Source organism: Osmerus eperlanus, chromosome 5 (assembly GCF_963692335.1).
Source record: "Osmerus eperlanus chromosome 5, fOsmEpe2.1, whole genome shotgun sequence".
Classification (NCBI taxonomy): domain Eukaryota; kingdom Metazoa; phylum Chordata; class Actinopteri; order Osmeriformes; family Osmeridae; genus Osmerus; species Osmerus eperlanus.
In genome coordinates, this window is record NC_085022.1 from 6,611,184 (window position 1) to 6,631,661 (window position 20,478).

At 47.6% G+C, this 20,478-nt stretch overlaps 1 protein-coding gene across 1 annotated transcript; it reads right to left on the bottom strand.

Moving 5' to 3' along the window:
* Nucleotides 1–2,082: 2,082 nt before the first annotated feature.
* plxnb2b (plexin b2b) lies at nt 2,083–20,478 on the bottom strand (the record flags this gene model as incomplete). Its single annotated transcript, XM_062460780.1, has 32 exons — nt 2,083–2,239; nt 2,782–2,856; nt 3,028–3,103; nt 3,214–3,278; nt 3,584–3,731; nt 5,096–5,256; nt 5,503–5,654; nt 6,028–6,112; nt 6,213–6,313; nt 6,438–6,594; nt 7,810–7,956; nt 8,268–8,334; nt 8,899–9,080; nt 9,542–9,771; nt 10,094–10,194; nt 10,487–10,623; nt 11,083–11,262; nt 11,693–11,902; nt 12,951–13,065; nt 13,300–13,482; nt 14,181–14,317; nt 14,746–14,857; nt 15,018–15,166; nt 16,081–16,247; nt 16,515–16,602; nt 17,125–17,220; nt 17,662–17,763; nt 18,045–18,153; nt 18,708–18,819; nt 18,964–19,123; nt 19,602–19,728; nt 20,435–20,478. Coding segments are annotated over 32 exons (4,080 nt in total), but the record flags the coding sequence as incomplete, so codon positions are not given.

Below are 20,478 nucleotides of genomic sequence, written 5' to 3' on the forward strand. Positions count from 1 at the left end.
AAAACTCATACGGAAATGTGTTCAGCCTGCTAGCAGAGCAAGGCTGCAGCAAAGTCCTAGCATTTTGGACAGCACACAATCATCACAAGAATCGCAAGTACATTGGCTGTGTCTCTATTTACTCTAAATCGCCTCTATTCACGAAAGAACTCAAAAGATATTCTCATTGCTAAGGCACATTTTGGTTAAAGAAAGGCTTGAAAGAAGCTTGCGCGCTCCTGTCAGCAGGGGCGTTTGCGGCGCACAGCTGAGGCTGTGACGAGGATGGAGCCTGCAAAGTCGGCATGCAATTAAGATCAAAAGCATCCCCCGCTGGTTCCATTATGCAGAGTGCCACTCCGGTCTGTGCTGAGTGGGCAGCGCCAAGTGCCGCTTGGTCAGGGTACCATGATGCCGTGACGCCATGCTGTGCAGGCGGGCAGGCAGGCAGGCAGGCTCTGTGCAAACCTCACTCTATCCAAGGCAGGAATCACTAACATTCTGGGGTCAGGGACTCTCCTATATCTGTCAGTAGACAGAGCCAGGTACAGGGAGCCTATGCCCTTGGGTAAATATCTGTGGTCAAGACATTTGCGGTTTGACACCGACACCCACTATGGAATGATGTGCAGTGTACCTAAGTGTGATAGAATGGCCAATATTAATAATAATTCACATAGCATTTCAATCACCATCCATCCATATGAACTTAAAAGTATGACACACGGTATTGATTCTGTAACTAAGGACTCACACCTCCATAGTACCAGAAGAATCATCACTTAGTGAGAAACAGAACAGCCATATATGCTTGTTAAGCTAATATTGAGATAGTTCCAGCTCACAGAATATGGCACTACAATAATAAGCAAAACACTATTAACAAAACAATGGTACTATTACGATGATGCAAGTTGTATACTGTGAGAATGCGTGGATTCTCTCAGTCATACAGTCCAATATTGCTGCCTGGCTACCGTATATGACATGACAATTTCTTCTCTATAAAATCCATTAAAATATAGCTCATGGTATTCTGATATCTTATTGCAGGGCTGTTACAAGATTTGCTTGTGTCAGTTCCACAAACAGTGACTAACATTAAAGCTTTGAAACATAATAAAAAATTTGACTATAGGGGAGCAAAACTGTATAACTGGTCAAAAGTGCCATAGCCAGCTGTCTTAACCCCCTGGTTTAAACATCATTTCTGTGCTTTACTTCTGAGTGGAATGTATGGCAATGTAACACTTGTGGGGGTAAGTGCTGTGCTATTGGTTTATGCAGCCATTAAGCTCAAAGCAAAATGAATTAAAAGGAAAAAATAATACAATTAAAACATTAGGAAAAGTCAGTAATTGATGCTCCTGTCATTTCCAGGAGCCTGTGCATTGTTAGTTAGCCAAAGTCCGAGTCATGACCCTTTGGTCTCTGTCAAAGAGCTTGGAGGGAGTGTAGACTCCTGGGAGAGTGAAAGAGATTAAAATGACAGATAGGGCCTCCCTGTGCCCTCTAGCCTGACAGCAGGCATCCATGTACACACACAAACACACACGCACAAGCCACACACACCCACACACAGGCAGGCGGGCTAATAGAAACACTATGCACACCACAAGGCAGTCCATTTAAAAAGATAATTTCCTTATAAAGCTTTCCGCGTAAAGACTGCACAATAAAAAAAATATATAATACAATTCTCAAAACCTTTCTACACAAGAAGAAAAATGCAACATCTGATTATCTCTCAGGCCAGTGTTACCACAGGGGCTTCTTTCTCCGAGATTTACGTTGTTGCACTCTGAGAACAGCGGGGCAAGGCTGAGCAGGGAAAACCCACATTAGTTTGGCAAGTGAGCTTTAAGGCATTCCGTACCATGGATGGGCATAGCCCACCAATTTTTTCCTCTCTCTTTCCCTTCTCCCAACTCCCTTTCTCTCTGTTTATATCAGTGTTGCACACTGCTCCACTTTGCAGACTGGCTCTCGCTTGGCTGTACTCGTCCACATGCGTGCCCTCAGGTGTCCCTATAACCCTCCCTCCCCCCTCTTCCTCTGTGTACCAAGAGAACGTAGCCCCTGTGGACACTGGCGCACCGTACCATCTCTGTCCATCCCTCCCTCCCTCCATCCCCTGGCCCTCCCGTCCATTGGGTTAGAGATCTGTCACTTTGTGCTCGAGGGCGGCTGCTATCTGCTGTAGCCGCAGGGTCAGCTGTTTGCTCTGCGCTGCCGGGTCCTCGTCCAGGGAGGCGATGATCTGGAGGGAGAGGACAAGGTCATTCCAAGGTCACGCCACAGGTTCATGCCACGGTGTCTGTGTGTTTTGTTTATGTTAAAATGTTTTAAATGCTTCCGGTCATGTCAGTGTCATATTAAGGTGTCAAAGTAATGTCCCAGACAACACCTGGGCCATACAGGAAGCCCACTAGGAGACTGACAACCCCTTGTCACACTGTCATTAGATCAACCGTTCCAGCATATTGTTTCTGTCAGTGTTTCAGTGCCCCTCAGAGAATGACAGGATATTTGTTTATCTAACTCATTCATTAGTGTTTGTTTACCCTATTTTGTGGCATAGAGTGCTGATACGAGATGGATGGACCATTAAAAAAAAAAAAAATCTATTCCCCGGGCAATTTCCAGTTGCAGGCACCACAGCGCTGCTTTCAATTAAAGTTCTTCATAATCACTCCAGCGGAGATATCTAACTTGAAAAGCTGTGTCTGAAATGATGTTGTCCCTTGTGCATAATACAGACAGACAAGAAAGAGAGAGAAAGAGAGCGAGAGAGAGTCTTACCCCGTCGTAGTATTTGCTGGCGTACTGGTAGAGCTGATGCAGGGCCACTTGTGTGTTAAGCTTGTCTGTGTGTGACTGCAGAGGACACAAAGCCAAGTTTATACTTTCCCCTCACAGCCTCTCTTCAACATAATTAATATTCCTCTTGACCAGAGGGTACGTTTCTAGTATGGAGATATCAGCTGGGTGAAAGAAGCAGATAATGGCGGTGGGCAGAGAGAACGGATGTGGAGGAGGTCGTCTTACCCGAGACACCTCTGCCAGATGAGTATTCATGTCCTGGTCACTTACTGATACCATCTGCCTGACGCCCTTATAGTAACTACACACACACACACACACACAAGCTGGTTATCACTGTACACTGAATATTGACAAGGCTGTAACAAGGTATCAGCATTGTAAGCAGGGCAAATGTGACAAGACGCTTACTCATCCACCATCTTCTTGTATGTGGAGATCTCCTTTGCATAGAGTAGTTTGTTACTTGGGGAGTCCTGAATAGAAAAAAACCCAAAGTGAATTCTGATAAATTGATGTTCTTATATGAGCTACACATATATATATATATATATATATATATATTATACACAGTATATGGTGCAGGTCCAACATTCCTACCAAAGACTGCATATGGCAAAAACCCTACCCCCCCCCCCCCCACACACACACACACCGACACAAAATAAAACAAGAAAACACAGACACACCTACACCTCATGCCCATCCTATCCTCCCTTTCACCCCATTCACCTCCTCCCTCCATCGACTCCCTCCCTCCCTCGACTCCCTCCCTCCTCACCCGGCTCAGCTTGTGCTCGCTCTTGGTGCAGGCATCCATGAAGGTCTGAGCGATGACGGACAGCGAGGCGTCCACCACTTCTGTCACGTGGACGTCGAAGATGAAGTGGGGGTTCTTCAGAATGTTCACCCAGAACCTCAACGGCAAGCTGCAGCAGGACAGGAGACACCACAGAACAACAACACAACTGGATGTTCAACACTACATCGACTCTTATCCAAAGCAACTTACAAATAGTGCATACAGGAAGTACAGCAGAAGATCAAGGATCAGAAGTAAGTAGTTTGAACAGTATTTTGGTGGTCAGAGCCAAGGAACGATCTGTATTTACGACGCACATTGCAAAGTTGCATTCATTCCGATATATTAATCGTAAACAAGAAACAGAGCGGATGTGGGTTGTCTTTAGATCTTTAGAAGTTACTTGAAAGTAGTATTGAAACTTAAGAGAATTGATTTTATATGGACAGATATTCCCACGTAATCTAGTAGTGTAGACGTGTTGTGGTGGATGGCTGAATTTCCACATTTTTTGCAGATACAGAAGTTGTCCACAGAACTGAACACAGATTAGACATGCTATACTAAACACAAAAACGTTCACCTTTCAAGTGCTGCCCAGCCTTGCAACACAACTACAGCCTCGTTAATGAACGCTTAAGTCAACAAGCGCGCTCATTCTCATTCAAAGCATAAACACAGACTTCCACCGCAACTCCATTGCAATTCGTCCGATACAACCCGATGTTGGTGGTTCGGAATATCAAGCAAGCCGAAAAATAGATCCTGACTCTTGTGTCTGGTGATCAGTTTAAAAATAACTAACATAAGCATTCTCCCTGCATGCACCTGTCACCTCATGGGAAAACAACAGGCAAAAAGGGGGGGGGGGGAGACAACACCAAACCAAGCCAAACAATGGGATGTAATGTTACATTTATATTAGCTAGGGACATGTTTGTTCCTCGTTATGGCTCATACACACATTGATATTTCCTGCCGCGATCTCAGTCGTGCTAGGTAAACACAGCAAACATATTCAGATCGCGGCGCAGAGTAATTAATTTGCTCACTTTGCGTCCTGTTTGCTAGTGTATCCTCTCCAGTGTATTCTTTAGCCCGTTTGCCAATCCCTGCCATCTATATGCAGCGCATTGTGTCGACAGCTCCACTCTCAGTCTCAGCAGAGTTGACGTTAATATATGCACTTAAATGTCACACGGGAGCACAGAGATTGCCGATGCAAACGATGTGGGTGGGCTCATTTGTATTCAGCCTTCAGTCAACTTCTTAAGTTTCTTTGTTTATAGGAGTTGTCTCCCTTCAAGTAGCGTGCGCGTCTGTGTGACGTTGTGTGTGTGCCCATGAGTGGGCTTGTTTCTAACTGTACGTGTGGGTTTCCTGTATCCCAGGTGTGTTCAGCAGTATGAATTTATGCATGGCAGCGAGTATGTACTGGATGTCAGTGTTTGTCTGTGTGTGCGTGTGTGCGTGTATGTATGCAGAAAGTACCTGTTGGTCTTCCAGATGTGGATGGTCTCTTCGTCCACGTTGTCGTGCTTCAGTGCCTGCTCATCCAGGAAGTCAAAGAAGTACTTGACGGCTGGCGGCACCACGGCCCCGGAGCATAGAACGCTCCGAAAGAAATCGTCGACAAACTGCTGCAACGTTCCCTGGGAGGAGTCAAACACAGATGGACATGCACACGCACGCACCCAGGCACACACGCAGACAACCAAACACGCCCAGGATAGAGGAGGGGAGAGAAGACCATTAAAAGGCATTAAGACACTCTGAAGAGAAGTCAGAAAAAAGTACGAGATGAAAGATAAGGGGCAAAACAAAACCAACAAAAAACACATCAAAAGGACTGTGGAGAAGAGCGGGAGAGACAACTGAGCCCAGGAGAAGCCTGGTACCTTGACAGAGAGCAGTCTTGTCAGGTAGATCTCCGTGATGGCTTTGGTCATGGACTTGTCCTTCATGCTGCCTCTCTTAGACTTGATCTCATCCAGCTCATCTGCTGGTCGCACCAGGTGGAACACCTTGTCATCCTCCAGCAGAGCGTTTCCTAGGGCGAGGGGAAAAGTTAACCCCCTTATACAGCAAGCTGGGGAGATAACTTAGCCTCATAGATACCTTATACAGCAAGCTGGGGAGATAACTTTGCCTCATAGATACCTTATACAGCAAGCTGGGGAGATAACTTAGCCTCATAGATACCTTATACAGCAAGCTAGGGAGATAACTTAGCAGTCCCATAGATCGAAAATGTCAAGTATACCGTACTGTGTATGACATATCAAACAGGTGAGCTAGTAGAAAGAGTACAGTTTGTAATGCTGAGATGAGAACAGCTCAAAATGCCTCCTGGTCCAGCCCTGCCTGCAGACCCCACCCCTGAGTGAGTCTCATGTCTGGGCATGGTGGTTTGGCATACATACTCTCCTCGTGGTTGTCCTGGTTCTGGTCGTAGTTTTGTTGAGTGTGAAGGACTCTAGACAGGACCAGGGTAGCGTTGTCTCGCACCTGAAACACACACCGAGGCGTGAGACCCTGCACGCGTACGCGTACGCATGTGGACTGGTAACAGCTGCAGATTCAGGATGAGGCCAGGACTCCGACTCACGTTGTAGTGGGCCAGCGTGTTGATGCGCTTCCACCTTCCCTCCTTCTGGGATGTCAGGTCCAGGTCAGACAGGATTTGCCCTGTGGAGCCAGGGCGCCACTCTGTGGCGGAGGCAGGAACAGCAGGCTCCAGTCATCAGTGTGTTTGCGTGTGTACTACATGTGTATGTGTTCTGTGTGTGTGTGTGTGTGTACAGTATACATGTGTGTGTGTGTCCAGTCTTACCAAGCGTGACACTGTCCACCTTGGGTCTCTGTGAGTGAGTCAAGTTCTTGTAGACCTGCTCGATGATCTTCTCCTTCACCTGGGAGATGGTTTCACAGTTCAGCACCTTGACAGGCGTCACATCAGGTCCCTCTCCATGGACCAGCACCTGCAGGGTCTGATGGACACACACACACACACAGATCAGAGGACAGACAGCACCGAGAGAAAGAGACCGCCGAGTTCCGGAGGGGGGTTGCGCTGCTATGGCAACCCCGGCAGCACAGACTGACAAAATGACAAGAGCGCGTGCGTAATGTCTGTGACACCTGACAATGAGGTGTCACCTCCGCTGGCTAATGAGCAGGGCACAGCAGGGGACTCCAGTGACCTGGTGATACCACTGACAACACTCTCTCCCCACCTATAAGAGCCTCCCTCTGCCAATCCCTGACCAGCGATACCATACCTGCTGCACCTGCTTCCTGCTTCCTCCACCAGATCCACCCCCTGACTGAATGAAGAAGCTTTCACTGGGGAGGGCGGGGGGACGGAGTCATTTCTGTGTTATCCCCATTTAATTCAATCACAGGGTGCAATACATCGCGGAGGGATCTGTACTATCCCTTTCATTTGATAATTGTCCTTGACAAAACAGTATTACCCCTGGGCTTCTCTGTCTGCTTGTCATTTCTACATTTCCTTCTTTAACTGCTGCTCTAAGATCCTGCAGGGGGACTAACCCCAACCCAGCTAGGGAAGGACAAGTATGGCTGTCTAACGAACATTCAATCATAATAATAATAATAATAATGTGTCCTAATAATGTATTCATTTAGTAGACGCTTTTCTCGAAAAGTGACAGAGACCAGGGGGGGGATTTTAACCTGAGACTTCTTGATCTGCAGTCAAATACTATAACCACTGAGCTTTCCTCTCCCTGATGTGAACAGTAGCAGAGGAGTACAGTTCCTGGGCAGAACGGTGTGTAAGAAGCGTTAACATCCAGACAGATTTAACAGCGATGTTTCTTCGCTAGTTTTCTAATTGAGCATTGAACGCTGGAAAAGGGAGGCGAGACCAACAATAGCAGCTCAGACAGCACACATGGGCTGGTGGCACTGGAAACCATGGTAACGGCAATGTGTGTGTGTGTGAACGCGTCTGTGTGTGTGCGCATGTCTGTCTGTGTGCATGCATGCATGCATGTCTGCATGCGTGTGCGTGTGCGCATTGCAAGTTTGCGTGCGTGCGTTTGTGGACGTCTGCATGCGTGCGTGCATTGCATGTTTGCATGCACGCGTGCCTGTTTTCACGCGCGCGTGCGTGCGTGCATGTTCGCATGCGTGTGTGCATGTTCGCATGCATGCGTGCGTGTGTGCGACCAGCTCACCAGGACGGAGTACTCCACGTCGTCCCCCAGCAGGCCCGTGTCATTGAGGGTGTACTTGGCCTTCTTCACACACGCATCCACAGGACCCTTCTCTATCTGGTGCTTGAGTGCACGGAACAGTTTGTACAAGGGTTCCCCCGCCGAGTCCTACACACGGAACACAGAGAGAGAACGCTTCCTTCACTATCTTTTCAGAATGCCGTTTCATTTGGAGGGAACTGTGGCTTCCATCTCTTTCTACCAAACTCTCTTTGCTCACAAGGACATACAATGTATTGATGCAGTTCATGCAATTAGATGACAAGTACACTTTCAGTTATGGGGTGCCAAGTTTAGAAAACTCAATTTGCACTGAACACAGTGAACATACTGTGGAATCCAAACTCCCACCCAAAACAATATCTAATATCAGGCTTTGCTTACCAATAATGGCATGTCAACCCATTGTTCAGACTTACCTTAAGGAACTGGTAGAGACAGATGGACATCCAGTTGCACAGCATCCTCTCCACCACAGTCTCTGATCTAAGCAAGACAACACAGCAACACCAAACCTTAGGGCTAAACTTAGCCTTCCTACATTGCAACACCCATTGTTAGCCATTAGCACATCTAATTGCCAGTCATGTGTATGGAGGTTGATGTTAGCACAATGGAGTAATCAGCATAATTGGACTCTCCATTGGGGAATAATTACAGACGTGCACTTGCATAACACCCACTCAGAGATTGGTGCTGAACAGAGTTGACAGTTGAGATTAGTTAACCTCAAGACGTGCTAGACAATAGGAAAGCAACTTTTTGGACAACCAACTGGACTGTAGACAATCACAGGAAATTGGAAAGGGGATCGTCCAAAGCAACGCATTCCAATGACAAATATTGCTGGAATGTTGCATAACATTCACAGTAGAAAAAGGAATTTGCAATATTATTCCATTACTGTAGTGTGTAAACTATTTACACACCAAAAAAAAATCAAATTATGTCTCGATAAACGTCCTCGGGTATTTCTTTCATCGTTCGCAGGAGGCTAGGTTTGGGGCTCATGCCGTGAATGTATGCATGTGCGCTGGTGTGTGCACTCACCTGCGCAGCATCAGTTTGGGGTTCTTGCTCTGAACATACTCCTCCATCAGCTCCAGCAGCAGGGTCCTCATGATGTCGGTGTAGTACTCCAGCTTGCCGTGGAGGGCCACCGTGAGCAGCGAGGCGAAGTACACCTTGGCCCTGGCGTTGAAGTCAGGACGGCCCTCCAGCGTGCGGATGAACTGGGGAGGGGGAACATGGAGCGTGAGGCGGGGGCGGGCGAGGCTCCGTCGAACGCGGAGAGAGCGGACAGACGACAGCCAAGGTCATGCATCGTCATCACAAACTGACCACAGGATTCATCATCATTACAACACAAGTGCCAGACAACAAGGCACTCAAGTCATAAACTTCCTGTCGGTCACCTAACACTGTCAGGTGATGGAGATGACAGTCTTGTCTGGCAGTCGTAACGTGCTGATGATGTAAAATGGGGATGGCTGGGAATGTGGGGTGGTGAGGTGATGACTGGGGATATTGTCCTCCAGCAACAATCGTTAACACAAAAGTAATAGCAAAAGCTGTGCAGCTATTCTCGAAACAAAAATATTTTTCACTGGGACTAAACCGAATGGGTTGTTAAGCAAGAACAATTTTCATCTCAGTCAGGGTCAGGATCAGGGTTAGGGTCAGGGGGCCTCACATTGATGAGGAAGGTCTTGCTGTTGAGCAGGTTGGAGAACTGGTTGAGGGCCTGGGCCACGATGGCCTTGCGGTTCTCAGGGATGTCTAGCTTGCCCGTGATCATGACGTCGTTGGCGCCGTCCTTGGAGGGCAGGAAGAAGACGCGGTCCGTGTAGGTCTTGTAGTCCAGGAATGGGATGCGGCCCTCGCTTAGCTCGTTGGTGTGGTCCTCCATCTCAATCATCAGGTCTAGGCGGGATTAGGAATGGTATTAGGCATCAGCACAGTCCCACAAAACATGTCGTATCGTAGAGAAGACGACCGAGGAAATACACAACTACACTACTATGTTCTATAATGAAATGAATTGCTTGACTTCTTAATCGTTGCAAATGCATGTATAGTGGTCTTTGTGACAATGTGCTTTGTGTCCTAATGAAAACAGAGGGGTTGTCTGTATGTCATTAGCATGACAAAAGCGCTGCCAGTGCCTGCCAATTACTCGTTTTTTTCATTGTTGTGGTATGTGATTGTGTGAGTGTGTGTGTCAGTCCGTGAAACAGCGGCCGACCTGTGAACTCCTTCTTGCAGCGGTCCCGAACACTCTCCTCCAAGTTCTCAAGTTGGTGTTTGACTTTCTCATACTCCCTCTCTGCCTGCTGACTCTTCCTCCTGCACACAAACAATTCCAAAAGAATAGATAGGCAGCTGGGCAGGACCAGCATGAGGAACTTGACATGCATTCATGATCAGAGCAAATCACCCAAATGTCCCAGCAAATTTCCCCAATGAACACTGGCTACTGTCAATAAGTGTCAATTACTGGAGCTCAAAATGGCAGTCTCTGAAGACGACCCCAAGTTAAGAACAGGGCCCCGGACAAACTGTCTATACTGTACATCAATTATACATACTCCCCACAGGAAGACAGTGTAGGTGTGTGTGTGACTGTGCGTGTGTGTACCTGTAGCAGTAGACTGAGATGGCTATAATGAGCAGCATGGGGATGATGACGGCAGGGATGATGATCAGGAAGGGGACCTCGTACTTCCTCTCGTAGTGGACCGATCCCACCACCCACTCTCCGTTCCCAAACTTGATCTGGACCACACGAGGCAGCAACACATGACCACAGACGTCACAACATGCCCGCTACTCTCACGACCAACACGAGGGATTGTTTGCTCAGAGAGAAAACTGGAACATAAAGGAGTTCTACTGCAATGTATTTGCCATGTACCGGTACCAAGGGCCTCATTTAGACAGATGATACACAAAGAAAATTAAACAATAGTTGACAGACATTAAAAGGAAATCAGCTAATTGTGTTGCTAACTAATCATAATTAGGCCTACAGGCTGCATAGCTAATGTGTAATTAAATGTAATTATACAGAGTAAAGAAGCTACTCCCAATGCATTCCAAATGTGTTCTCGTTCCCCAAAACGAACAATTATAAAGGCAATATCTTCAAATAAGACAACGCAAAACTGTGAAGGTGGTGCATGTGTTTGTATGTGTGTGCTGTAAGCCTATGTGTGTGTGTGTGTGTGTGCTGACCAGCAGGTCCAGGGGGTCAGAGCTTGTGTCCCGGCGTTGTCGTTTGGAGCGAGCCCTGGGCTGGGTGGAAGGAGGTTCTAGAAACATCTTGTCGTCCTTCAGGGTGTTGACCACACAGGGGACGTCCCCGACAAAAGCCTGGGCCTCTTTCTCCGTCATGGCCTTGGAGAAGCCTTGTCCCTGGGGTGGGGGTGGAGGCATCAGCACTCAAACACATATCTCCTGCTCCATTACAGAGATGTTGTGGTTTTTTCACGGCTCCATCCCCAAGTGACGTGGTTGGAAAACCAAAGAAAGCAGCCTACAGTCTGCATGTCACGTAGATGAGTACTTGTCAAACAGCATGTCAAAACATAAAACATACCCAGCACCCTTTTCATACACAGTACATTTCAAATATCCCAACACCCACTGATCAGCCTGCACAGTTGATTCCTATTTCAGCCTACAGTGACAGTGCAACAACATACACAGGCTCGTAAATCCCCGCTCCCTCTCCTCTACCGCACCACGGTAACCATGGCTGCTGCTGCTGCCGAGAGGCACCGTTTCAGTAGCGTTGTCGTTTCAGCGCGAGGTTGCTAGGGAGCAGGGGGGTCTGGGTACTCACGGTGACGATGATCATGCTGCTGGGAGTGATGACCTTCTTGGTCAGCTCGTCGAAGGTGGGGTCCTGGTGGTAGTCAAAGGGTTTGAGCTCCCTCTCCCAGTTGTCCAGCAGGATGAAGGTCCTGTAGTCCTGGATCTGGTAGGAGCTGTTCACCCCCGGGGACTGGAACTTAAGCATGGTGTCATTCTTACTGTGGCACTCCTGGGTGAACTGGAGGGAGGGAGGGAGGGAGAGAGGGAGAGAGGGGTGGAGGGAGAGAAAGAGAGAGGGGTGGAGAGAGAGAGAGAGAGAGAGAGAGAGAGAGAGAGAGATGCAAAGGGAGATGGAGAAATTGAAAAGGGGGGAGATAGTGAGAGATAAATGAAAAAACAAAGAGAGAGAGGAAGAGGGTGAAGGAGAGTGAAAAGACGGAAGGAAAAAAAGGAGCCGAGGGGTGAGGGAGAGTAAACGTTAGACTGACTGTTAAATCCCAGATAACCTCATGGGGGCTATAAAATATCGAAGGAGAACCCACAGTATATGGAATGGCATTCCCTTGCAATTGTGACTTTCCCCAACATAGATTGGAAATATACCGCAACTGGACCTGGACTCCAGTCACTAGAGTCTGACAGCGCCAGTGTCCCAGCAGCCCGAATCTCAAGCCTCAATCTTTAGATTGGTTTAGTCAACAGAATAGAAGCCACTGGGAGATTAGGAATGTGACACAGACGACTCTATCATCCAGCAGTTTTGCTGGAACCCCAGCCCCCTCTTAGGCCCCTGCTTGCCACCCAGAGAGTGAGCAGCCTGACCACATAATCCCCAGTAACCTTAATGCCAGTATTAAATTTAGCCTGGAAATGAAATGGAATTAAATTGCTGCTTATCCCGCTGGAAGGCATGAGGGGGTCGGAGCAGCGGCCGTCCATGCCCTGCCTGGGACTAGCCAGCGCTGGAGTCCAACCCCTCCATTCGATTATTCAGGGAATGAATCAGATTATTTTGGGGGGAGTCGGGCGGAGAGGATGAGAGGATGAATGTGAGCTTCTTTGAGCAGTCTTACAGGTTTATGGACTTATGGATGATACGTGTGCAGAACAGGATGGACAGTAATGCTGGCTTATAGGCTGGGCTCGTCCCGATCACTGGAAGTTAGTTCACGAGAGGAGGGGGCCAGGGATGAGCAGACAAAGACAGGGTTCTGGGACGGTTCTGGATGAACCATAGTGGTGGTAGGAGAAGAGGGGTGTGTGTGCGTGAGTGCGTGTCTACTCACCTCAGATTCCTTATGGGCGATTCCAGACCAGTCCTCCCCCATAGCTTGAACTTTTATGACGGCACTCTGGATGAGGTCGAACCCTGAGCCCGTTACTACAATCGTCCTCCCTCCACTGGAGACACACACACACACACACACACACACACACACACACAATTAGAACTGCGCACATCCGGTCCTTGATTGTCTGCTGCACTTACTACGTGTGCTGTCTGTATGTGGCTTTGGATAAAAGCATCTGCTAAATGAATAAATGTAAATGCAAAACACATGGTTTACAAGATGGCAATTAAGATTGATTATTCTAAATGTTGTGTTCATTTAAAACAGGAAAAGGTCTACACACCAGACAAAGCTGCTTTTGGGGTCATGCTCCAGGATGTTGGGGTTCTCCAAGAACTGGAAGGCAGCGTGGATGGTTGTGGTCGTCTTCCGACCGTACTTGACCGTCATGGTCAACGGGTGGGACGGCACTTTCTCAGCATTGTACTGTCCTGTTTTGCAGATGATCTCGGGGCCGAAGTGAATTCTGCAGACACACACACACACACAGGGCCACGTTTCAATACTGTCAAACCGCACCCTCAGAGGAATCGCTGACCGGACGCGTCTCGTTCTGCTAACGCTGCAGTGGAGCACAGGCTTTCCCCTCGCCGGCAGGGTGGGGGATCAGAGAACGCTCACAGGAAGGTAGGAGGACGTGTTGGAGAATTCAAACACGGCCAAGGACACAGGTGATGGCGGAGGCTTGTTTAGCGGATAAGGTCACAGGGGTCACGGTGTAGGGGAAGGAACATGACAAGGCCCTGACAGCCTGTTCCAGTCCGGCACGTGGCAGGCCTCTTATTTCACGTCACCTGCGCTCCAAATGTCACCTCAGGTGGCCTTGTACACAACAAGCTCTACTCTCATGCGCTGGACGTTCTGTGAATGTGGAATTTGGGCAAAGTTGTACCTTGAAAACCAAGGGCAATCAGGTTGAAGTAATAACATATAAACTATGCATTGAAAAGCTGACATTAAAGTCCCCACTGAACATGGCCTATGAATGAGTTCAAATCAATGTATCCACCCTTCTCGAATGGAACCCCTTCAGTTAAAATATCTGTTTCCATTTCGAATTTAATAGAAATTTAACTCACCGAAGTGCAGTGTGAAATGATAAAAACCCCTTCAGTTAAAATGTCTTATCTGCCCGCCCTAATACGTTCCCAGATGTGAACTTACACGGTGCACTCCACCGCTCCGACGGTCACTTGAATGTCGTTCTTGGTGGCAGTGTCCAGGTTGGAGCCAGATATGGTGATAAGTGTCCCCCCAGCTTTGGGCCCCTTGGAGGGGTGAACCACCTGGGGGATGGGGTCCTGGGGGGGGGGGCAGTCGAAGTCAAGAGAAACAGTCAAACACTCATCTAAAGACTACACAAAGAGACACACGTGCATGCACACACACACACGCACACGGTCAAGAACAGCTAAGCAGGCATTTAGTCACAGCTGAGGCAGTGAGAGATATGGGAAAGCTAGGTTACAACGTAACCGGTTAAAGAGCAAGATACCACGTGGGCCTCAGATCAGCACTTGACTATAGTGAAGTACTGACTCCATTTATCCTTATCACATAGTGAATCCTCTCCTAACCCGACAGGATCATGCTGGAAGGGTTTACACTCAAGAGTACATCTTATAAATGTGCAACAATAAGGGTCCTTCTACAACTGTAAAGCGAAAAAGTCTTAAAACAGTTCAAAATGGGCTTAAATAGTACAACCAAACTAGCTGGCCAAGGTTACCCTGTATGTAAAGTAGACAGAGGAGGTTCCTCTCTTCCCTCCGGCCACCTCCACCTCTACTTGGCCCCAGCTGGTACTCAGGGGGTCCAGGAGGCCAATCTCACACACCACACTAGGAGGAAAACCAGAGAGAGAGAGAGAGAGAGAGAGAGAGTGTGAAAGAGAGAGCAGGCATGAGTGTTTGTGTGTGTTATGTGTGGGTGGGTGTTGTGTGTGTATTCTGTGTGTGTTACTCGACAGGAGACAGGCCCAGTGTGATGCTGGTGTCTTACCTGGTGGAGACGGTGTACTTGTCATCCTGGTGTGCGCAGGGGACCCCCACCACAGTGATGCTCTTGATATCCTCCTTGTGGATGCCTAGGTTGGAGCCCCTGATGGTGACGGAGATGCCCCCCCTCATGGGTCCGAAGCGAGGGATGATCTGAGGGGGGGAGGGGGGCTGATTTAGGATGTGCTAAATTTGTTCAAGAAACTCCATGCACAGAGATCATGAATCATAAATCACACAAGATCATAAATCCTTAAACACACAAGCTAGCAGGCTGTCTGCAGCTTGTATCTGGGTCTGGTATATTTAATGGTCTTGCCATGGGCTTAGGTCCTGCTTGGGTCACTGAAACTCACAATCATTTAGTATAAAGAAATTAAAAAAGACTATATTTTATATGCCGAGATCTGCTTTGGGAAAAGCCTCAAAAAGGAAGGAAATTCAAATGACTTATACAATTTACATTTACATTTAGTCATTTAGCAGACGCTCTTATCCAGAGCGACTTACAGTAAGTACAGGGACATTCCCCCCAAGGCAAGTAGGGTGAAGTGCCTTGCCCAAGGACACACCGTCATTTAACACGTCCGGGAATTGAATCAGCGACCTTCTGATTACTAGCCCGATTCTCTAACCGCTTAGCCACCTGACTCCCACCTGACAATTCCAACTCAACTAATGCCATATAGCTAAAGTGTGATAGCAGAGTACTGGAAGAAAGCTAGTTTGTGCATGGGTGTATTTACAAAGTGAGGGTTTTGCGATCAGATGTGATTTGGTGTCAAATATTAGAAATGCTTTTGGAAGCGCCGACACAACTATGGACATGAATAACTTAGCTGGAGAACTCGATTTGCAGTTAATGATTACAGAATGAATGCAGTACTGTCACATCAGCATAAAACAAATGAATTCCATCCACGGTTGGCGGTACCAAAAAAAAAAAAAAACATTCGATGAACTGATCGTCAAAGCCAACATGCCAACGATGAGAAGCCATCGGGCCAACTCGCCCTCCAGGTCAAAGGTTACCAAGGTGGGAAGTGGAGGACGGCGGTGAGACTCACGTCGGAGATCTGGGGGTCAGGGCACTCCGTGTCCTGGGGGTTTTCGGAGCACAGCTTCTCGTACACGCACGACTTCCTGCTGGTGCACCACACGCACCTGTACTTGGGGTCTGCGTTCTTGCACAGGCTGCAGTCTTCTCGCCCCATGGAGCAGTTGTACAGAGTCACTAAAGAGCGTGGGAGAGAGAGAGAGAACAGACACTCGTATCTTCAGACGGTCTGTGTGCTTATTTGCCGCGGGGTCAACCCACATGCTACTAAAGAGTAATTCAGCTGCATGCTTTGACCAGCGCAATGCTTCAAATCGGTATGGTGCTGAGAATTGTAACCGATGTAAAAAAAAAAAGATATCTGAAGGACTGTGTACTGAAATACACACACACACACACCGGGGGCACTACCATCTGAATCCCTAATTAAAATGTAAGCCTTACCATTCAGTGTGCTGTCTATCTTTTTGCCCGAGTCTCTGTCCTTCACATAGAAGAGCACGTTTGTCTCTGGTGACTTGTTGAAAGAAAACTAGAAACGGGAACAATATGAATTATTAATACAGTGTGTGAATATCTAGTGATTAATGACACTTCAGACTCAATGCGTGGGCTAGGCCATGCTAAAAAGAAAAAGTTTCACTCCATACAGAGTCTGGCAGACGCTCAAAACAACCAAAGAAATCAATGTTGGAAAAGAACATCGCTAGGGGCTAGGTGCTGTTTGAGTTCTCCAATCCCAGCGATCGGAGAACTTCGAGGAAGCGAGACAGGAAGCAAGACGTTTGTCCATGAGGGGGTGCTGTTACATCAATGAGCCTCTTGTGGTATACCAGGTCAAGAGTACGAGTTTTCCACAACCAAGAAACACCCTTTCAACAATTTGCACACACCTTTTCACTTTGGGAATGCTATGTGAGAGCTGTCGGACAAATAAGCAGATGTACTGAGCTGGATTCTGAGGAGGACAGATGTGTGAGAAAGGAGAGAGAGATGAGAGGTGAGAGAGATGAGAGGTGAGAGAGATGAGAGGAGAGAGAAGTGTGGTACGCACGGCGAAGCCGCTGAAACTGTAGAAAGGTCCATTTTCGGTCCTGACGTCCTCCTCTGTGTTCCCCATCAACTCGGTACCGATGGAGAACGTCCGATCCTTAGAACACAGGAGCAGAGGGCGGGTCAACCCTGACCCTGCTCTATACCACAAAGGTCAAGATATGTTGCTACACTGTGGTCATGGTTAAGGTACGTTTTTAACATTGTGGTCATGGTTAAGGTACGCTATTACATTGTGGTCATGGTTAAGAGATGTTGCTAAACTGTGCTCATGGTTAAGATATGTTGCTACACTGTGGTCATGGTTAAGGTACGTTATTACACTGTGTTCATGGTTAAGATGTTTTGCTACACTGTGGTCATTGTTAAGGTATGCTATTACATTGTGGTCATGGTTAAGGTACGGTGTTCTATTGTGGTCATGGTTAAGAGATGGTTTGGTGGTTGACACATACAGGGTTCACAAACCCATGAGAAAGTAGAAACAGAGATGAACAACAAAGAAAACATAAGAAACATAAAAACAAAACACGTGTACCTTGTAGAGGTCTAGGTTGATGCCCTCAAAGCTGATGGTGGTTTTGAAGCCAACAGGGATGAGGACGGGGTCAGGGTTCTCAAACTGAGGACACTTTGTCATCTAAACAGAAAACAAAATATATATATCGGTTTCAGTCATCAGCATTGCACAACAGTCGCATTTACATTTGAGAGCCACTTAGCAGACGCTCTCATGCGGAGAGACAAGATACAGTATCAGCTGAACATCTGTCTCTTCATAAATGAATATCCAATCCCCGAAGACGTCAGGTGCAGGAGATGAGATGTTGTGATACGATGCTTAGAAAGCTGTAGAGCGGTTAACTCTTTGGGAGAGGCAGAGGGGTCAGGGTTGAGGGGTCAAGGTTGGGGCTGGCTTACCTGTTTGTGTCTGATGATGGTGTCTGTGACCGTGTCGTCCATGTCACTGCAGGTGTGGCCCCGGGTGTTCCACTGGCAGCCCCATGGACTAGCCACACAGGACATGCACCTGCCATGAAACAGCCCACGCATTTATGCACACACATGAACACCCACGCATGCACACCCATAGTGCAAACACACAAAAACTTGAGAGCAACAAACAGAAATCTAATTTGTGACCCCCCAAAAAATCAACGAAAGAAAACATGCAAACTCATCATGAATCCACACAAAGAATCCATGTTGTTGACAGTAAAATATGTCTCTGTAACATGAAATAAACAAAGCTCATTTATCAGACATTCCGCGGAATGAAAAAACAGCACAGAGTACAAAAAGAGGTAGAAAAAAAGAACATAGAAGATCGACTTTCATTTTTTGATTAATGAAAAGGAAACTAAAGCAATTTCCTCCAGGTTGGTTATGGAATTGGGGAAAATGCAGGAAGTGCATTCAATCCTGGGACCAGTCATGCATCACAATTTACACAGGAGGGCTTTCTCTCATCTGTTGGCATGCTGCAATTCATTTCCATCGAGGTTGTCAGACTCATCAGCAACAGCTTGGTAGCGCGCAGAGAGTTAACAAACTAGCGAGCCCGCTAGCGAAGAGCTAACTCACGGTGTGTTTTCCGCTTTCTTTACTGTGGCGGAGCAGTTGTAGAACTTAAACTCCCTGGTTGCCAGCTCCACTGTCTCGTTCACGTAGATCTTCACTGGCACGGCTACAAAGTCTGGGAGGAAGATGAAAGGAGGGAGGAGAAGGCAGAGGGTTGTTGAGAGGGGATCAGATGAGGGGGGTGGGGCCTGTGTCACCTTAGTTCACCATGACAACATGAGGTCAAGCTATAGACACTGGTGGAGAAGGTGAATCATACCCTGGTCCTCCGGTGTTGGGGGGAGAGCGGCAGTGTGGGGGAGCGAGCAGGTCACCTGACCGGAGTCGGACATGGTGCCTTCGCTTTGGAAGGAGCGGAAGACACAGCACAGGCGGTCCGAACCACCGATGGATGGGAGGGAGGGAACGTTGATCTCCACCTGAGAGAGGCGGGGAGGGAGGGAGACGGAGAGAGGGAAGAAGACACAGTGAGGGAGAGAGAGAGGGAGGGAGCAAAAAGAGGAAGTGGTGTGGTTGGAATCAAAGAGAGAAAGACAGAAAGAAAGAAAGTGTGAGAGAGAGAGAGAGAGAGAGAGAGAGAGAGAGAGAGAGAGAGAGAGAGAGAGAGAGAGAGAGAGAGAGAGAGAGCAAAAAAGAGGAAGTGGTGTGTGTGAATCAAAGAAAGAGAGAACGAGAGAAAGAAAGAAAGAGAGAAAGAAAGAAAGAGTGTGAGAGAGAGAGTCAGACAGCCCTGTGAGCGCCAGCCTGAATACGTCCCAGGTATAATAAGCCGGCTTTCCAGACAGCTTCCCCAATGGATCAATGAACAGCCGAGCACTGCACACCGTTCAACAAGTCACACCGGAGACCGTTTTCATTAGCGGACCTAAGAGCTAAAAAGTGCTACAAATGGTGTACCTGCTGGGTCTTTGTACAGCTGAGGTTGGGTGGGTGGAAGGACACAATCTTCACACACTGCTGCCGAGGGCTCCACAGCCAGCCATTCTTCTCCTCTGCTCGCCTGCAATCAGATCTCCTAGTACACCTGTGGGGAAAAAAAACACCAACTCCCATCAGGCACTGCTCCCGCAATGCACTCGCACCACTTATCCCTTGCAGAGTGCCCTTCCTCCCGGAACAACGATCATTAGAGTTGCCTTTGATGTTCTGTCGAACAACCTCAAACTCAAGTTCAGTAGTATATTACGTCAAGTCAGTTCAACAGCACAGCCTGAGTATGACCCAGTTCAAAAGTGACCTTCGACCTAACAAGCGGATTATCAAGCACAGCTTCACCATAAGAATCCAGACCCTGGCTGGCAGATCTAACTGCCCCAGAGCTTTACAGACATGGTAAGCAGAGCAGGAGCACAATGGGGGTGCAGGGTTCTGGGAGAGTCAGCAATAAAACAGTGAACAAACACAGTGCTGCTCTGGGCAGATAGAGAGGAGCCAGGGCTAAAAAGGGAGGGGGTGAGAAAGTAAAAGGACAGGAAAGGAGGCTCTTTATGTGGTGTGTGTATATATATATATATATATATATATATATATATATATATATATATATTATTATTATTATTTTTTTATGTGTGTGAGTGTGTATGCATATGTATTTCCTGTATACATACCGATACGTATGTGTGTGTATGTTCAAAGTTGTTTGTGCGCAATTGATTATTTATAGTGGTGTGTGTGTGTGTGTACGTGCATGTGTGCAGGTGCGTGTGTAAGGGAGAGCGAGAAATGCTCACCTGCCCTCCAAGACACACCAGCCACAGTACGGATCCTTCAGAGC